The sequence below is a fragment of the Chroicocephalus ridibundus genome, chromosome 19 (genome assembly GCF_963924245.1).
Source record: "Chroicocephalus ridibundus chromosome 19, bChrRid1.1, whole genome shotgun sequence".
In the NCBI taxonomy this organism is placed as follows: Eukaryota; Metazoa; Chordata; class Aves; order Charadriiformes; family Laridae; genus Chroicocephalus; species Chroicocephalus ridibundus.
The window spans coordinates 4,981,979-5,000,829 of record NC_086302.1 but is presented as its reverse complement, the minus strand read 5'-3'; the positions used below and the strand labels follow the sequence as shown (position 1 = coordinate 5,000,829).

General features: G+C 45.8%; 1 protein-coding gene across 1 annotated transcript in view; it reads right to left on the bottom strand.

Annotated features, from left to right (window-relative positions):
• The window catches only part of ARID1A (AT-rich interaction domain 1A), a 60,906-nt gene that overhangs the window by 18,162 nt on the left and 23,893 nt on the right, over window positions 1–18,851 (bottom strand). Inside the window, exons 3-6 of the mRNA XM_063355622.1 lie at window positions 17,747–18,208; window positions 16,607–16,720; window positions 942–1,182; window positions 479–568 (exon numbers count right to left, since the gene is read on the bottom strand). Of these exons, the coding sequence (XP_063211692.1) occupies window positions 479–568; window positions 942–1,182; window positions 16,607–16,720; window positions 17,747–18,208 (907 nt within the window). The remainder of the gene's footprint in view (window positions 1–478; window positions 569–941; window positions 1,183–16,606; window positions 16,721–17,746; window positions 18,209–18,851) is intronic.

The window sequence follows — 18,851 nt, the reverse complement described above, 5'->3', positions numbered from 1 at the left end:
TAGACAGTACCACTCTGCAAATCCTACAGGTTTCTTGTTGGTTTTTGTTTGCTTGTTTGTTTTCTCAGGGTGACAACTATATACCTTTAGCCACGAGAGCTAAATTTTACATGCATTTTCCCCCACATTAACCTTATTCTCTTAGGGGGAAAAGACACACTACTGCTGCGAGCACCCCTCATTTTGTAGCTTAAGGTCACGGACCTCGGACAAGCAATATTCACAGAAAAGCATGTCAAAAGCCACAGAAAACATCTTACATCTTACTAGCTTTGGATGGAACATTAAGAGGCCAAACAACCAGCAACAGCTGAATTTACTGCAAGATGCCTAAATGCTTGCAGCTTATAAATCTGGGGCAGCTTTTAAATGCTGTCTCAACATAGAATCCATGTCATCAGGCCAGGTGATTTTCAGTTACACATCTAGAGTTACAAAGAGATTCACACAATTAAATCTTTTAACTCATGTCACACACCTCGATCTTGCGCTATGCTTGACTGGTTCATGGAAGGATGCATGATACTGTCCGACTGGCCACTGGGCGGTCGGGGTGGCATCTGATTGCCTACACCGCAAAAAGGAAAGTGGTTAATCACAAAAACTGCACACCACAAACCCCAGGATGCCAGAGTATTAAATACCAGAATTACAAACAACTTCAGGAGAAGGGCATGTTAGCCACAGTGAAGAAAAACAAGAGCAAGATCAGACACATTAACCCAGAAAAATGACACTGCTGGTTTACCAGCCATCCCACCCCATCCTACTGCATCCTTTACAAGTTACAGACGCTTTAAAACAAACAAATGAGATCGCAAGACCTCAATAACCACATCGTACTAACACTGACCAAATCCTCCCCACTGGCCATTTTAATTCACTCTCCAGCTGCACGAGGCAGCCCCACCAGAAGATCAACACGTGCTGAGTAGCGTTACCTGGTACTGCAGCAGGTGAAAGCGGACCAGAGCGGGACTGAGCAACACTAGCTGGAGATCCAACTGGGGATGGGGAGGGTCCTCTGATGCCTGGCAGGTGAGGAGAGGTATGTGGAGAGAAAGGAGACTGAGCTGGGTTACTCTGCTCTCCTTGACTGCTGGAAATCCCTGATGTGCTTACTCCAGGACTCAGGGCTCCTTCTGTACCCATGGGTAGATCATCTATTGAACCAGACAGGTCCTGCAACACACAGAGAAACACATCAGGCAACAATAAAAAAAGACACGGGACTGTTCTCTCACATACCACTAAGAAAGAGTGCATTTCTCCCTTAGGCATACTACAAATAGAAATCAATGAACTCGGTTCACGTTATCGTCAGTAACGAAGGCTGCTGCAGACTGAGGTAACTGCAAAACGTGTCTTATCCTGCTGCCTGTCTCTGAACCCAAAAGTTCCCTAGCTGCTTTGCCGAGTGCTTGCTGATGGTCCAAATAACCGGCTCATTCTCCTACTTGCTCCTTTTAATTCAGTTTAGAGGCAAGAAATTAAACAATGCATCAACAATACACGTAAACCTGCAAATAGAAGAAACAACCCATGTGATCATGGCTTGGAAGAGAAACATGTCTCAGCTTCTAAAAGACAGAAAACTCCTGCCTCACCATAATTAATTCATAAACCTCATATGAGCTGGGAAACTACTCACTTGAGATGGATAAAAACAAACTAAACAGAGATTTAAAAGAAAACCATAAAATACTCTTCAGGGTTCCCACTTCCCTTTCTTCAAAGATAGCAAAAATTAGCAGTTAGAATATCACCCTATAAAGTTCAGCTGTTCTTGAAGGCGAGGCTAGAAGACACCCTTCCTACCACATGTATCCACTCTGAAGAAGAAAAGCACAAAAAGCCTGAGGAAGTTGAAACCTCCAATTGCCACAAGCGGCGCCTGCAAAGTGACAGAACCAAAAATCAGCTGGCAAGTCTGAAAAATGGGGATACTCCCGAGAAGATAATGATGTGCGGATCCACCACGCGCAATTATACTAGCTGTTTGATAATAAGGTGCATCAGCTATTCCGGCTTGGAGAACGCAGTCCAAGACAGAGTGAGCGGTGGCACGTTTGAACAGAAAGCTGGGAAGTTATAACTATTCCAGTGATTAGATAAAATCTCTGCCAGAGATTCAAAGGATCACAGAAGGTGAAGAAGTGGCAGACCAAAGCCTACCAGGACTTCACCCCATCCTTTGTAAGTCTTTCAAAGCAATCAACCCGGGATCGAAAGTGCTCTGGCCTGAGCCCTGAAGGTATTTCAGACTGACTCCCTCTGACCAGCATGAACAGAGCCAACCTCACATAAAACACCACGCAGGAAGGCCGAGCCAACTGATAAATAACTTGGACGCCCTGGTCTCATTTACACTGACTGGGTGATGCCTTGTTTAGCAGCAGTTCGGATAACATTTTCCCAGCTCCGTGCGGCGCGGAAGGACCTCAGACACAAGATACTGCAAACTTATCGGTCTTCAGGAGCAAGCGAGAGCCCTATCGCTCTGTAACACCTGCCTGCCAGGTGATGTGTGAAAAGGCTGTGACAGCACATCCCCATCATCTAAGCTGGAGGACAGTACGGCACCACATCCTAGAAAGGGGAAAACTGGAGTTAAGGAAGAATACAAACACGACCAGGGAGATAGCCAACAACCTCATCACACTTGTTGGACAGACAGTGACATTCAGGGAGGACAAAGGGGAGAGCTGGGCATCAGCTGCGCCACGTTCAGTTGTCTGCTGCAGCAAGGCAATCTTGCCTAGTTTAACGGTGGAATTTGATCAAAACGCTTCTAACAAACGCTGGCAAATGAAAACACCAGTCACTTGGTGGGATGACTTAGCGCATAGCATGTCCTTCCTCCCCTTCCATTACTGCTTCTGTTTGAGGGACCATTTCCTGCACAACAGTCTCAGAGGTATATTTGCTTACTGCTGAACTATTATCCTCCTGAGGGGGGAAAAAAAAAAAAGAAGCGCTTTGTTTTACTTCAATGAAAGCCAAAAAACTGCAGAAAAAGCCTAAAAATAGCGTCTAAGACTTCTTGCAATTTTCACTACCTTCCTATTGTAACATCAAAAGCATTAGTCCTTTATGCAGCTACTTGGACAACTTTGACAAACCCCACACTCCTACTGCGGAAACCATCTGGAGTGGGAGTAAAGAGACAGTATTTCCAACATTTTGCATTAAAAAGCATCAACCAACACAAACAATCAAGAGCAAAACACTCCTCTCCCTGAGACTCGCTGCCATCAAACTTCATCCACCAGCATGAGATACACAACTAGATTCCCCTCTAAGTCAATGAAGGGATCAGAACGTCCACAAACCAATTCAGTACAACCTAAAACTGGATGGAAATACTGGTATGCCCCTTAAATAGAATAAGATACTTTTAGTCTGAATCACCAAATGCATGCAAACACTGTTTTCACCGTGACTGAAATGAAGTTCGAAGGCCAAAACCCTTTACAGTTTTAAAATCCCCACCACCGTGAGCTTACGCGGGTATGGCATTTCAGAGCAGTTAAACCTCCAGACCAGAGGGGCAGAACCTACAGCTACTTAGATGGGAGATTTTTAGGCTCAACGGGAAAAAACACATTATAAATGTACGCCTGAGATAAAATACTGTCATGAAAGGACAGATACAGAGCAAGCGTGCAAGGTGAAATGCGGAAGATTCCTTCTGTTATCAGGAATATGAGTGACACGCTTCTCTGAGAGGCAGAAGAGAAGGTTTGCCTCCAGGATCTGAGGTCACTGTCTGCTACGTGGTAGGAGCAATATTCATACAAGAACCGGGCCGACTAAGAGGATATGACTTGGTAATGCCAGGCATGAAAATATCTGCAAGACATAAAACGAAGCAATGTTAAAAGCTGTTTGAAAATTAACTCCTAGGTAACTAGATAACAGTCTTTAAAGCTGATGTCTTCGGCCTTGCCTATGCATCAAAGCTTAACCTAAGTACTGCAAGTCATTTAAAAACATTCAGTTTTAATTAAGCAGGTTAATACAAGGGTTGCTTTAGACATGCGAGCGAGGGCCCCTCTGCATTGCTAGCATACCATCACAGACCTCACATATAGGAAACGCAGGCCGCCTAGTTACAAGGCTGTGGATCAGACTCCGAAGATCGTCAGCTTAAGCAAGTTAAAAGTGAATTACATGTCAACCTTTCTTGGATGTTAGGATGTGAACTGAAACAGGACCATAAAAATCAAGTAACTCATAAAGTGACTTGCACCTCTAAAGATCTGTAAGTTTTATGAATTCCAACAATAAAGTCATTTCCCAGGGAAGAAACGCTCTGCCAGCACAGCAGCAGTTTCTGAGGGTGTTATTCAGCAGGACGAAGTTTCTCAGAAGGGAAACTCCTGCAAGGGGAAGGAGGGAAGCGGGGACTGGAACGCCCAAGTGCAAGCAGCTAATCAGTAAGGAGCTGTTTTCCACCTATCAAGTTATTTTCTCAGGATGCCAACCATCAAAGCACAGAGTGTTGGGGTTTTTTAACTAAAGGACACCCTCCAGCTCTGATATCCCGCTTACTCGAGTGCGCCACAAAGTAGGGGAAAAAGAAATCTCTCAATCGCTCCACAGACTGTTTTAAGGACGGCCGTAGCAGAGAAGCTTTTAAAAAAAGAAAACCTCATTGAAATAATGGAGACCTGCTGCCGTCAGTGGGTTCTGGATGAAGCCCAAGAGGAGAGGGCCAGGGAGGTTGTATTTGCCTCCCACGGAGCATCAGGAGGAGACCTGGAAAGACGGAGCAGCACCAGGAGAAGGGCTCTCCTCTTCCCTCCTCCCGCGAGCGCAGCCAGTCGAGCCCAGACAGGAGGTGAGGCTCGACAGCAGTAACTCTGCCAACTTGAAGGAAACGTCAGGGTCTGGAGAATTTCCTCACGTGTTTCCAATGTGTTTTTTATGCATTTTATTGCTCATCTGCCATGCAGATCAAAAACGCTGGAGGGATTCCAACTATTTCACACAGAATCTCACACTCCAGGCTGGCTGCAGCCCCAAAGCCTGAGTTTCTTCACTTGAAATACTGCCCAGTGTTATTTTGGGATGTGACCTGATAGCGGAAGCCCACGGGGACCCTGAAACGATAACTGTTCCAGCTGCGATTGGTTGCCCAGCCCTCGCCGATGCCAGCATGGGTTTGTCAGTACTGCTGACAAACAAGGACTCAGCAGCTAACACCTTCTTTTCACACCACAACAAAACCATGCCTGAAATCACACAATCTGGTACCCAAAGGAGGGGGCAGGGGAGTTCATCTATCTCAGGGAAAGGGTTGCAAGTCCTGGCATGACCAACACAAGGGAGCCGGTGAGTTTATGCTGGAAACAGCAAGGTTTCTTTTATATGAAAAAAAGGAACCACCATTTCACTATCTGATACGAGCTCATTTGTTAAACAAACATAAAGATGAAACAACAAGAAATACTTAAGATCAAGGTAACAAAACCCCAGAGGAAAAGAGATCCAAGGCTCCGCTCTGGCCCATCCCACTGATCTGGAAGAGCAGGAAGACTGACCAGAAAGCAAATTGATCTCCTCGCTGGGGACTGCAGCCTTCCTTTAGACTCCCCTGCCCAGCCCCAGCTTAAGTGCATATGAAAAGCGTGGGGGAAGAGGGAAGGCGCGCAGTCAGGCTGTAATGATCGTAGGCACTATCAGATCACTAGATAGCACTCAAGGAAATTATGAGCCAGAGACGAGCATGTGGTGGAGCTTATAAATTCTGTAAGGCCAGTTGTTTCCATAAAGATGCTTACAAGCAAGACCAGAGAACAACGGCTAAATTTATTCCCCGATTCTTTCTGAAAGGGAAAAAGTCTCTTCATTGCTTCTGACTAATTGAAATACCTACTTTCTATTACAATCTCATTTTCTCTGCAGTTTCTTTTCCACTCATTCAAGAACTATCAACACTTAAAAATCACAAGCTTGTCCTTTCCTTCCCTTTTTATTTCCACACCCAAAATACCTCAATCCTCTCTATCACAAAAATTACACAGCTGACTGGCAAGCTTAGGATCTCCCTGCTATTTCGGGGAAATGGATAGACTCGTTCCTCCTTCTACAGTACAGGCAACGGAATCTTGCATCTTATGCTTCACAAAGCACTCTATCTCCTAACACAAAGCGGCCCGGAGACCTCACCGTGCTCCATTTACACCAGACTTAACAGATTCACATCACATCCAAGGAGACACTTTGCAAAGCTGACTTGAGATTTCCCCAGATGTGAGGGAAGGGTCTGGGGAGGGCTCTACAGCCCTGCCACCGCCCTCCTGCCTACTGTCTGCCTCTTCCAGACCAGACCGCTTCCCCAGGAGAAACCAGAAGTTGGAGCTGGGGAACGCAACTTCAGCTACAGCAGAAATCCAGTTGGTACTTTTCATCTGGAGAGAGCTGTAATCTACTGCTGTCTCCAAAGTTTTTTCTTGCCGACAAATCAGAGTCAGAAGGGAGTTTTTCAGTCTCCGAGCTGGTCCAGCTCACTGGAGGCCCACTGGAAAGGGCTCACGCTCCTGCAAGCTCTGCATCACCGTCAGCTCAATTTCAACTGCCACGCTCTAAAATCCTGACAAAATCCATCAGCATGTCCCACCACAAACACGAAACCCACTGAGCACTGGCTCTTAGGGTTTAGTAGGCAGCCGCAGGCTCACTGAACACCCTGGGTGAAAACATGAAGACCTACCATCGCCATGAGAAGGAAAGTGAACTATTCCAAAGACAAAGCAGATTTCCAAGTCCTGTCCTATCCCCAAAAATATACAAGTTTCACCAGGGAAGGCCACCATTCGTCTCATTCTGCTCTTCTACCATTGGTTATTGTGCAGAAGCTAATGAGTGCATCTTTACAGCACCAAAAGCACCTTCTAAACGATCATCGTTCTTGGTGTGTGTATGGGCTGGACAAGAGACAGAGGGAAGGAAGAGGAAGGATGCGTGCAGGATGTCTCTCCAATAAAACCTCTTGCTGCATCTAGAACATTTCTGGAATTTAAAGTGAAATGAAAGACCCTGTTAACCCTCTGTTCCCATGCACTCCGTACCCTGTCATACTTTCGGAGGAGTCGGGTAGAAACCAAAAATACATATTTTAAAGCTGACGGTTTACCTGTTATTGATTTTGTGTTTATACGTGTGCGGGAAGCATGTTCAGCCACATTCCCAAGCTACCCAACATGACTAAAGACTAATCAAACACAAGCAAAGCCTAGCAACACAAGCTGGTGTCCCCTTGACCAAAACCAGCTTGCCTCCACGTAGGCTCTTACCTCTTATTCTCCAAGGTGTTGAAAAGTTTGCTTTTAGTTTAACAGGGAAAGAAGACTTTCTGCTGACATAAGAAGTAGGGAATGCCCAGAGGGAAGATCGCTGCCATAGTAGCACGAGCTGCACAGTACACCTGTGCTTTATGAAAGCTTTTTAAATTCATGGCCTTGCCTCTTCCTCTTATACACCACTTCAAAATGGGACAAGATCAGCAATCGGAAGGAACAAAGGGATTTAATTATTCAATGAAATCACTGGGTTTGGCCCCTCAGAGACATCCCTGGAAGCTCAGCCTCGGATCTGAGCAAGGACCACGTGTGAGCAACTAGAAACTAGCCAGTTCTCGGGTTCTGCAGCAAGCTCTGCTGGAGAAAAACCCAAGATCCTGGTTATAAAACCAAGCATGCATAAAAACATTTCAGTCCCATTACGTGCCACTTACTCACCCAAGCAGCCCTTAGGTAAAGGAAATAGGTCCTAGACTTTTACTACTTCAAGGGAAAAACACCTCCCCACTAAAACAAATATCAGGAAGGTAACGCTACCAAGGCTTCAGCCTCTGCTAGATGGAGTCCATATTCCCTTCCCTTACGAGGAGTTTAAGCTCCTCTCAGGTATCAGCGCTGACAATTACAAACCTAAGATGGGGACTAGAACATGCAAGAGAAGATTCGTGCAGTTTCCTTGCTCAAAAAAGAAGCTGAAAAGCTCATTCTTCCAGCCTGGCTTTAGACACACTGGTAGAAGCTGCTGGCTCTAGCTGCACTGCAGGAAAAAGAGCATTTGGAAAGGAGGCTGTCAGGAGGAGGGGCTCAGTGTCACACGAGAAATCTTACTCTGATTGCAAAAATAAGCTGCTCTAATCCACCTCAGTAAATCTAGGTGAGTCTGGTCGTTTGGCAGAAAGCAGGTACAAAATAAAAAAGGGAGGACGACAGACGGAAGTGCTGCTGGCTTTACTACATTCCTGCAACGGGAGACCTTGCAAAACAGCCAGCTCTGCTACCGCAGCAGCCATTGATTTTTCAGAGGTCGATACTCCACTCCCACAGATCTACTCGGCAGGAGCTTTAATCACATCTACTGCTCCCACCCTGTGCCACCCCTCCTTCTCTCCCCCCTCCAAATAAAATTTAAAAAAAAAAAAAAAAAGGGCGGGGGGGGCGGGGGCAGACTTTCCTCCCCCCTCCAAACACTGAGCAGACTAACAAATTTCATATCCTCGGTCTTTGGAGAGGAGAGATTCAAAAGCTGTAGCTGCAGCGCCAAGTACAGAAGGAGTAACGCGATTCATCCACAGAACAAGATGTCGCTGAAGGGAAAACCCAGCGTGCGGAAGGGCAGACATTCCCACTCGGGGAGCGCTGGGTGCTGAGCTCTTCCGCAGGACCCTGGGAAACGCAGCAGCAAAACTCTCCAGAAAAGAGTTTCCATTTAACCCTTGGAAAGCCGCTCAGCTTGTAGAAAGTAGTCCAGGTTTTACCTAAACATTGTCACAACATAAAGTATTCCAACAGCAGCGGTAAACGCTGAAGTTTTGCTTGACGGAGTAGCGTCACTTTGGCTAACGCAGGAGGTGGCCTGGCCACCCAGCAGCAGCGTTGCCAAATGGAAGGATAAAATCTCCGGCTTCAACAGTGACCCTAAAACAAGTTGCAGGAAAGAAGGAGCCCATGGAGGACCTCAGGACACAACGAGCAGCAATGTGGCAGCAGCATCTGAGGACGCTCTCAGCGACATTGGTTTTTTGGAGGGTTTTGGGGATGCAGGAGGAGTGAGACCCACAAATCAATCATATCAATCGAAAGGCCGGTCTGACACCAGGGAAGGAAAGTGCAAGTGAGAAAGTAGCACGGGTCTCAGACGGCAGACCACAACCCATTTATTTAAAGAGCTTTTGGTTTTCTTCCAGAGGTTTTTAAGTATTTTACTTCAGTCTGAAGACAAACCCCAGATCATATAAAAAGCTAAATCACGTAAGAGGCAGGAAGCTACCCTCTCATTGCCAGCCGTAAGGATATTCCAATTCCCCAGCAGTGCTTCCTCTGGAAGGCACTTTCTAGTCTCCGATGTGTTCAATTTAGACTCCAAAGCATTTAGTCATCTCAGCACGTGATTATGCCACCATGCCAACCACACGAGTTAGGGTGGGCAAAGAAACGCAGCAAAGGCAGGAGTGTGAAATAATTTAAAAAAATTAAGAAGGCCCCTGTTCAGGCCAATACTTTGGATTTTAAGACAACTCAGCTTTTAGTATTGTTATTAGCCTCTTTGAAACAATTAAGAGTGACAGAATCAATTTCTAAAAAGCAGAAGGAAGGAAGATTTTTTAGGAGAGAACAAGATTTCTAAGGCATCAGGTATTTCCAAGCCTGACGGATCTGGCGGCCCTCTGGATAGAAAAAGCAGCTGAAGAGACAGCTGAAAGCTGGCAGCTCCTTCCCAAAGTCCATCATAGGAGCCAGCGATGGAGCGACGAGGGGCTATGGCAGAGACCCTGACGCTGCCAGCTGGGGCATCTCTAGAGAAACCACTCGCAGTCGAGAACCCGTCCGCAATACCACACCCGCAGGCAGGTACCGCTGATGTGGATGGGACAGAGAAACTGAAGGCACGTTTGGAAAGAATCAAGGAAATCCTCCTCTTGCCCTGGCTCAGAGCGTGCACGGGAAGAGGTAGCATAACCATGGAAACCTGGCCCGTGCCAGACGCTGACGTACGCCCGGTGCTACCCGCGGGGTCAGGGTGCCAGAACAGTCAATTCCTAGAGATGTCACTTCTTGTCATTTCAGGAAATTCAACTTTTTTTTTTTTTTTTTTTTTTTTTTTTTTAAAACAAAGGTTTCTATTTTCCTAGGTAAGACCTGATTCAAAATTATAATAAAAACCGTAACACAATTCCTCCTCCAATTACCAGGATTTGTTTGAAATCACGGTGCAAAACTCGTAGCCATAAGGGTGCAGGCACAAGCCCATCTGAGCGGTGTGGCTGAGCCTTGGGCCCCCGCCGTGCCCTGCATTTGAGCCCCACGTGGAAACAGTTTTCTCCACGGCATTTATGATCGTGCACACCTCGGAGACAAGTCCATCCAGCACGCCAAAACAGGAAAACGATTCCTGTAGACGGAAAGCTCAGGTGTGGCAGCATTTAAAACGCATGCAGCGCTGTCAGCCAAAGTTAAACACCTTAATTTATCCCAGCGACTGCTCCACGCAGCGGCTGAAGGTCACGCCAGCCCTCCCTTGCACAGCGCGGAACCTCGTGCAGGGCTAAGTTTGGATGGAAAGGGAAGAGGATGAGGCTTGTATGTCCGACATCAGACTGACAAGAGGCTTCCGCACATTTTAAAGGCTCTCCAATGACACCAAGTCAGCAGCAAAAAGGAAGTGAAAAACTGATTTCCCTGCCCTACAACTTCTTGAAAACGTGTTTAAAAGCAGAGGGTCACCCGGCCTCAGCAGCGATGGTGCAAGGAGCGGCTCTGTATTTCCAGGCTGCGGCAGCACAGGGGATGCATGTGACAGAGCACAGACTATTGTTCAGCATCCAAGACCAGAACTGGTCATCCTACAGCAATTTCCTGATTAAACGTTGTCCCGCCTAGTCGCTCCGGCCAGAGCCCGTCCTCTCCCAAGCAAGCTGCCAGCCGTCCCTGCCGTCCCCCTCCACGCAGAGGTCTCCTCTTTCAGTCGGGTCCGTAACCGAAATCGCTCCTAAAAAAAACAAGAGGCTGGGGGTTCGGGGAATCTGTGCGAGGCATGCGGGCAGGAAGCAGAGCCGAGCAGCTCGAGACCAGAATAGAAACAGGAAACCAGCCCGGCATCGAGCACAGCGCAGCTCCGCTCCTGCGAAGCTGCATCGTCTCCCAAGGGACGCTTATTGCCGGCAAAGGGCTCCACGCAGCCCGGATCGGGCCCGGCGATGCTCTGCGGGGTGGGGAGTTTCCTCCCCAGTAGCGGGAGGGATTAGCTCAGTTCGAACCCGGAGGAAGGGGTGGGAGGAGAGAAAATTGCCACATGGACAAATAGCTGAGCAACCCTGAGAAGCAGGTCACAGGCACCAAACATGTCACTGGAGTGGCTGGAAGATTAGGGTGGCTTTGTAAGCAGCACTCCATGCTGTCCACTATTAGCAAAAATTTAAAAAAAAAAAAATTTAAAAAATTTTAAAAAATTAAAAGGCACAGCCTTCTCAAGAAACCGCCGCACAGAAGCGAGGGCCACAATCACACACCAAGAAAAGCTCAGGCAGAGGAGCCTTGGTTAGGAAGGAATAAAAAAAAAAAAAAAAAAAAAAAAAAAAAAAAACACAACACATTTTCAACTCCCTGTATTGCCAGAACTTGGGATAGAAACCTTCGTATCAGCATAAAGTGGAATGCACCAATCTCTCTGATACCAGTGTTTCAGGTATTGTGCTCCTCGAGGCAAGCCTGCGGGTGCTGCCGCGTTTATCTGCATATCCACTGGGATGCCCAAGCACCACAGCGTGCAACTGCCCCGCTTTGAAATGCATACATCGCTAATCCCTCTCTCAAGGCAAGCAGTAAGACAAGCTCAAAAGGCCAAAGAGAAACCAAACAGAAGCAGGAAGTCCCATATGGAAAGGGGGGGCCGGGGGGGGAAGAAAAAAGAGAGCCTGAAGTGACCAGTAAAATCAACCGTAAAAGGTTCTTTTCCCCTCCCCCAAAAGAAATTGTCAAAATGATTCATTTTGAACTCAGAGAATTTTTAAGAAAACGCTCATTTCCTGGGCTGCGCCTCCCTCCCCATCCACAGCAGCTTTGAGACAGTTTTTTTTCTGCATTTCAGCCTGTTGCATTGATTATTTCCAGGTCAGGGGACGCAGCTGACAGAGCTCAACTTTATTCCACTTCAAGCACCTACACAGCACAAGCTGAAATGACCACTTTGTAAGAATGAAAAATCCAAACGGTGCTTCCGTGACAACCTCCAGCATCCAAATTCAGAAACTACTTGACTTAAGAAAGGAAGAGGTAATCAAACACAGAAAAAAAACCCAGCCACAACTGCTGGGGATATTCACAGAGCGGTTCTTTCTGCACAAGCCAAAACTCTGCAGCCTCGTTCCTCTCCCCTCCCCACAAAACCTAATTTTGCTAAATCCGTAGACCAGAATGCACATTCAGAAATTAATGGTGGATCAGGAATTTGGTTTCAGTTGGTTATATGCCTTTCTGCCATTGACGAGACACTTTTCAGGCCTGAAGTCAGAGAGGAACCAAAGTGAAACGCAACTGAATAAGCAAAACAGTTTTCCAATAGCGCAAAAACACTGAGATTAAAACCATTCCCACTCCACATCAAGACGAAAATAAGTTGCCCGGAACAGGGATGGGGTTCCTCCTTCAGGCTATGCAGTACACTGACCAAAACAAACTAAGGACATTCTGGGGTGGGAATTCTGAAACTTCCCCACTTTGCTTCATTATGTATTCACTACCACAAAAACTCAAACACAACCTTGCCATTCCAGGACCTCGCCAGTATCCGTCCTCCTGGTTTGGCCAGAAGTCCCACCCTGTGGAGAATCCTTCCTATCGAAGCACTGCTGAAAACACCACCTCTCACAAAAGTTTTGGTTTCCACAGATGGGAAAGCTTCGCTGCAGAAATCCCAGAAGATCCAGTGAAAAGCCAATACAGCCAGAATATACTGGTATCAAATCAGTTTTGCTTCATAAACGGCTTTTAGGGCTGACCTGGAAGTCCTAACAGCACAGCTATCAGCTTCTGTAGTTGGGAAGGTCTAAACAGCCTGATGCAGCAACCGCTGTCTGGATGTCTTTGCTCCTCATCCATCTCAAAGATATCAGGAACTTGCGCTCTGCTCCTTCAAGGCAGCCCGTAAGACAGAGACTGGGGCAAGACAACAATCTGCTGCGTGTTTCAGAATGAGATACAAAATTCCTCCCAACAAACCTAAAACTCCAGAGAACTTTGCAGTCAAACACATTTATAATCCAAACCCAAAGGGATGTCCTAGCACCCTATTTGCTTCCCCTGCACTTGCTACCAGCACCTTCCATGCCTAAGCAGAAGGTAATTAATAGCCGAACACTGTAAATTTGTGACTCCTACAGACTCTCAATCCAAGCCTCAAAAGGTAAAGACACCAAATAAACCGGATACAACTTGCCAGGAAGAATTTTTTGCTAAGGAGAAGAGACTAGGGAATCTCCTGGGAGAAACAGATTTATACTGAGGATTACTATTCCTCTATTACACCCAGACACAAAAGAGTACACTTCACTTCTCCCATACACAATAGCAATCTAAGTTTAGTTTAGCTGCAATCCTGACAGGGACTCCCTAGGGAAGCAGCAAATTCATCAGAGAAATTGTTCACCTAGCCTGCCACAGGAAAACAGCACCAGCCAGGACACTCGCGTGGATGCATTACTCTCTAAATGGCACCAGTGAGATCCAGTCAGCAGCAGCATTCTCCCCCACAATACAGCAAGAATAATCTTCAGAACGGGAACAACAAACCAGGAAATACTGAAGCTAGAACAGCCTGTAACACAAGCAGAAATGGAAGACCAGACATTTTGCTACTTGCTGATGAGCAGACAAAGCATTAGAGAAATCAGTAATTTGACTCTTCTGCTGTTAAATGTCTGAATACGGGAACGTCATCAGGAAAAAGTTTAGTTAGTGACACAAAAATCATTATCAAGAAGAGCTCTTGAAGACCCTCACCCAGAAGGATCAGCCTGACATTTCTCAGGCAGATCCTAACAAAGCCACCAAGAGCTCACAGGAGTTGAAGAACTTGACAATGTCACCATCCAGGAGATCACCACCTCCTGAAACGGTGATGGGATCAGCTAAGGAACACTCCCCCCTTTATTACTTAAAATTCCAACACTAATGTTGACGTACAACATTGATATGTAAAGGCCGAAGACTCATAAAGGCACTGGGTACATAAATTTAACACTTCGTAAGTACCTAAAAAGCAGCAACCTCCTTTTCCTGCTGGAGCTGATCTATGTTTAATCAAAGGTGATGCATGGCACGATTTGCCCCAATTCCAAGATACCCAGCGAGCCATTCCACAGCGCCCACTGAGGCTTGGAAAAGGGCTCAGAACTCCACAAAAAATTAAAAGCCCATAAACTAACTATGCTTCTGTAAGTCATACATAATGGCAAAACAGGGATCCAGGAATCCTCCCGAGTAGGATAAAACTTTCTAAAACAGACAGACTAAGCAATATAAGGAAGATAAAAAGAAATTGATAGCACCCTTCCACATAGCTCTTTTGTTTCTAAGCATCCCCAGGCCAAACTTTGTGCAAGAGATTGATCACCGAAACAGAGCATTGGCTTCCAGACACCTCTGAGGTCCTCCCTTTACGCCATTCCACAGCATCACCGTGTGCTGCATTTCTCAATTTACAGACAGGGGTGCTGGTCTTGTCCTACAAAATCCTAACAAGACGACGAGGAATTACGAAACACACAAGAATAAGGGTGAGTTTCTGCAAGGGGTCTCCTTTTTTTTTTAATTTTTGCTTACCCAAAATTACACCAGAGCTGGGTAAGCTAAAGACTGCTTGACTTCCTAAATGCAAATTAATTGGGGATAAAGTCAGGAAAACAAGATGACTACAAAGTCTGTTTAAAACAGAAGCAAGCTTTACAGCTGGCCAATTCTAAAAGCTGGACCTATTTGTTGCACCCTGGATTTCTCTTCATCAAACCTCTAAAGCACATCGTCAGAAACTGGTGGACATTTAGAACTTTTAAACTGGATCAAATTCCCTGGTTTCTAGGTTCCTTCACTCTTCCAGCAGAGATGCGTATCTTTTCTTAAACTGCTTGGGAAAAAGGAAAACTTGAAAGGGGCCAAATACATTTAACCACAAGGTATAAAACAAACTCCCACTTGGTGCTGAGAAGGAGCCACTTCTGCTAAGCAGAGCAACTAATGCCTATAATCTGAGTCAGAGGGCGCTGATTGGTAGGATTCATGAAGGCTCTATCAACAATGCCACTGAACAGGACTTCCCACCGTTCGGAGCTAGAGCAATTTCTTCAATTACTTCAGTGGCTTCACTTTTCCTACGCTCTTCGCCAGAAGATGGGTCACATGGAAGAACTTGTGGAGAGGCAGAGTGGAAAGAAACATGCTATTTAAAAGGATTTTTTCCCCAGGCCTCAGAACAAATTAAATCTTTGTAATGGGGGTCCAAAAGGAAAAAAAAAAAAAAAGGAAAAAAAAAAGGAAAAGAAAGAAAAAAGAAACAACCCACAACTACTCCCATTAGGTGGTCAGAACTAGAATCACTTTGTATTTTGGGTGACAATTTGTACCCACAATCCAAAGGAATTATTTCAAGGGGCTCACAACAAAGCCCTTCTCATTGCTGAGAGCAAAAAATAACTTTGCTGTATACACAGCTCGCTCGCCTCTGACCAATCCAACTGCAGCTTAGAAAACTGATTTAGCCAGTGGCTAAATAAAAAAATAAAAGCTCACTCACTTCCTACTGGTTACTATGAAAGTAACCAGCAAAATCAGAACTCGGCAGCTCAAAACTCTTCCTCCACGTCAGAGGCACAGACCCAACTTGTGCAAAATAATCTAAACTTTTAACCCTTCTCCATTTTCTTGATGAAGTTTTAACCCACAGTTAAACCACTGTGGTCCAAAATGTACTGCAATACTCGGCACTAATCTCATACCCAACTGTTCACTGTACATACAGCAAGCAGATTTAGAATGCAAAAGAAAATATAATTCCCCATCTGTCAAGGAAGGAGCTATCTGTGACTGATCTTCCTCACTCCAGGTACTAATAAACTTGTCTTTTTCACCAACTGTTCAGTCAGATTGGCCCAAAGGAGCTTAAATCAGCAGTATAAGGATCCAGTGACACAGGAAAGGGAACCGCGCTGCAGGTCTGCTACCTGCCATTGCAACAGCAGGCTGACGGAACAAGAAAATAAAATAAAAATGCGGCGCCTTCCCCTGAAGGTCAGGGTCTACTCTAACAGCAGCCAGGTATTTCAGACGCTGCAAATGGAAAGCTCAAAGAAAAATCTTTTAGCTAGAATATGCAGACCAGAGTATCTAGGGTTAAACTTTACTCTCAAATCCATTACTTTTGTAAATTACATTTAATCTCCAGTGGGAAGCCAGAAGCTAATGACTTAGTAAAAAGCACCGGCAGCCTCCATCATTCCCATTTCCACGTGGAATACTACCAGTGCTAATTTATCCTGCTGTGCTTCTGATTGCCCTCGCCCCATTCACTTCTAGATCAGCTCACCACTCACCGGCAGGCTAGAAGGTCTGGACTGAAGGTTCAAGTTCATATCTTCTTGCCCTTTACTGGAAGCCATTGAGGGAGCAGATGATGCCTGGGACCCAAACGAGTCTTGAGATAACTCCTGAAACATCAAGAAAACACCAAAAAAAAAAAAAACAAACCACAAATGGGAATAAAATAAAGGCTCTGCTGGAATCACTCTGGTATATTCTCACGTTGTGGAAGAATTATGTACCCTCGGTGACACTTGCCCAAAACAGGAAATAAGACAGCAAAGAGTTCAAGCCAGCACGCTTACTGCTCCGAGCAAACACTGCCCGACTGCTATGGAGGGTGCTGGGAGAAGAGGTCTAAAACACGACAAAATGGTAATTCTCCAGCTCTCCCTTATTACAGATCCTGAAGAAAAGAGAGTGTCCTGGGAGACTGCCCACTTGGCTTCTTGCTCTTCTAACATCTTATGATAGCTCTAAGTACTTCATTACACAAACAAGGCAAGTCAATTAAAATCTTCAACTTTTTGAAAGCCAGCTTTGGTGCATCACAATTTTTGCTGAAAGTTCCCAGCTAGCTTTTCACATAACTATTAAAATACTATTAAGCCTTGCTGGAAATAAAAATAACTTATAAAAAAAAAAAAAAAAAAAACAAAACCTGCTAATCTGCTTCATGATTTTATCTTCAATTCCATGTGTTTGCTGCTTTATTTCTCCTCCCTAAAGCCAAGTTTTACATTTAAGAGCAAACTCCTCCGTCACCATCTACGTGTCTCTCTGCAAACTGCGCTCCGCTATTGTGCTAAACCAAGTAGCTCTGGAGACCACCTGGAGAACTCCTGCAGACCACAGCGCGAGAGCCATGCCAGTACAAAATCCTTTAGACCGGTATTGCCAATGAGCAGCATTTACTTGACGCTAGTCTTCAAAACTGCAGTATTAGCGTGGCTTAGCCTGCTACCACCACAATATCTCTCTGTAAGAGATACAGATCTAGATACAACAGAGAAGGCAGCACATCTACTACTGTAACCATTCCAGCCAACTTGCTGATGGCGTAGTTCAACTGATTTTCATGCACAAAGAAAATGACTTGTGCAAGTTTCTTTAAAAAACACTTACAGAAGGAAACAAAGCAGGTGACAGCCTACCTGAGGAGGGGGGAAGCGTTGCTGGGAGTACGCAGACTGCTGCTGCTGCGGCTGTGACGGAGGGTATGAGGATGACTGCTGAGAAAGAGCCGCGGAAGCCGTCTGCTGAGTTTGTTGCTGCTGCTGGTAGGGCGACTGCGACTGCTGCTGGGAGTAGGGAGGCTGACTCTGTTGGTGTTGCTGGGCTGTGGACTGCTGCTGAGGATACGGAGTCGGGGACTGCTGATGGGGTGGCTGGGACTGCTGCTGCGAATAGGCAGGCTGCGATGTCTGAAGTTGTGGAGGTTGAGATTGGGGCTGTTGCTGCTGCTGATACGAAGGCTGAGAGTGAGGGGTCTGGGATGGAGGCTGCTGAGAATATGGAGGCTGCTGCTGTTGGGGATGAGGGCTTTGCTGGTTGTAATACGGAGTCTGGCTCTGCTGCCCATATGCACTGGGGCCCTGCTGTCCATAAGGAGGCATCTACAGAAGAAGAGGGTAGAGTTATGTCAGTTATGAAGGTATTTTACATACACACACAAAGTACGATTATGCTCAAAAAAAAAGAAGATTCAGAGGCCTGAGCAGAGCAGTTAACTGGGAACGTACCGACAATGCCACTACCTATGTAAGGGAAGCCTCCTAGACAATAGCAGAAGTCACTTGTCTATGACATTATTCTTGGCAGTAACAAAATTTTTATAGGCACCATAACCAAGTTTTTAGGGATCCCTATCTGACCACCCTTCAATGATAGTAACATCAAAAGGAAAGACTGCTTGCTCAAAAAAAAAAAAAAAAGCACCCTTTAGGCACCCTTTTGAATCCTACAAACAGTCCAGCAGGAGCCACTTGGATCATGTAATGAACCAACACTGACCTGAAGTCATTTCTTCTGTAAAGAACCGTGTCCCTAACAAAACACAGCAGAAAGAGTATCTTACTCCCCTCACTACTTATTTTTCCCTTGTTTGATTCACAGCTCTGCCGTTGCCTCTCTCGGAAGCAAGGATTCCAGAGGTCCTCATACATCATTCCCACCTGGATCCAGGTGTGGCGCAACACGTAGCCTAGAGAAATGCCGTTTTACCTAAACAACTGATTCCAACCCGGCTGAAGCTGGTCC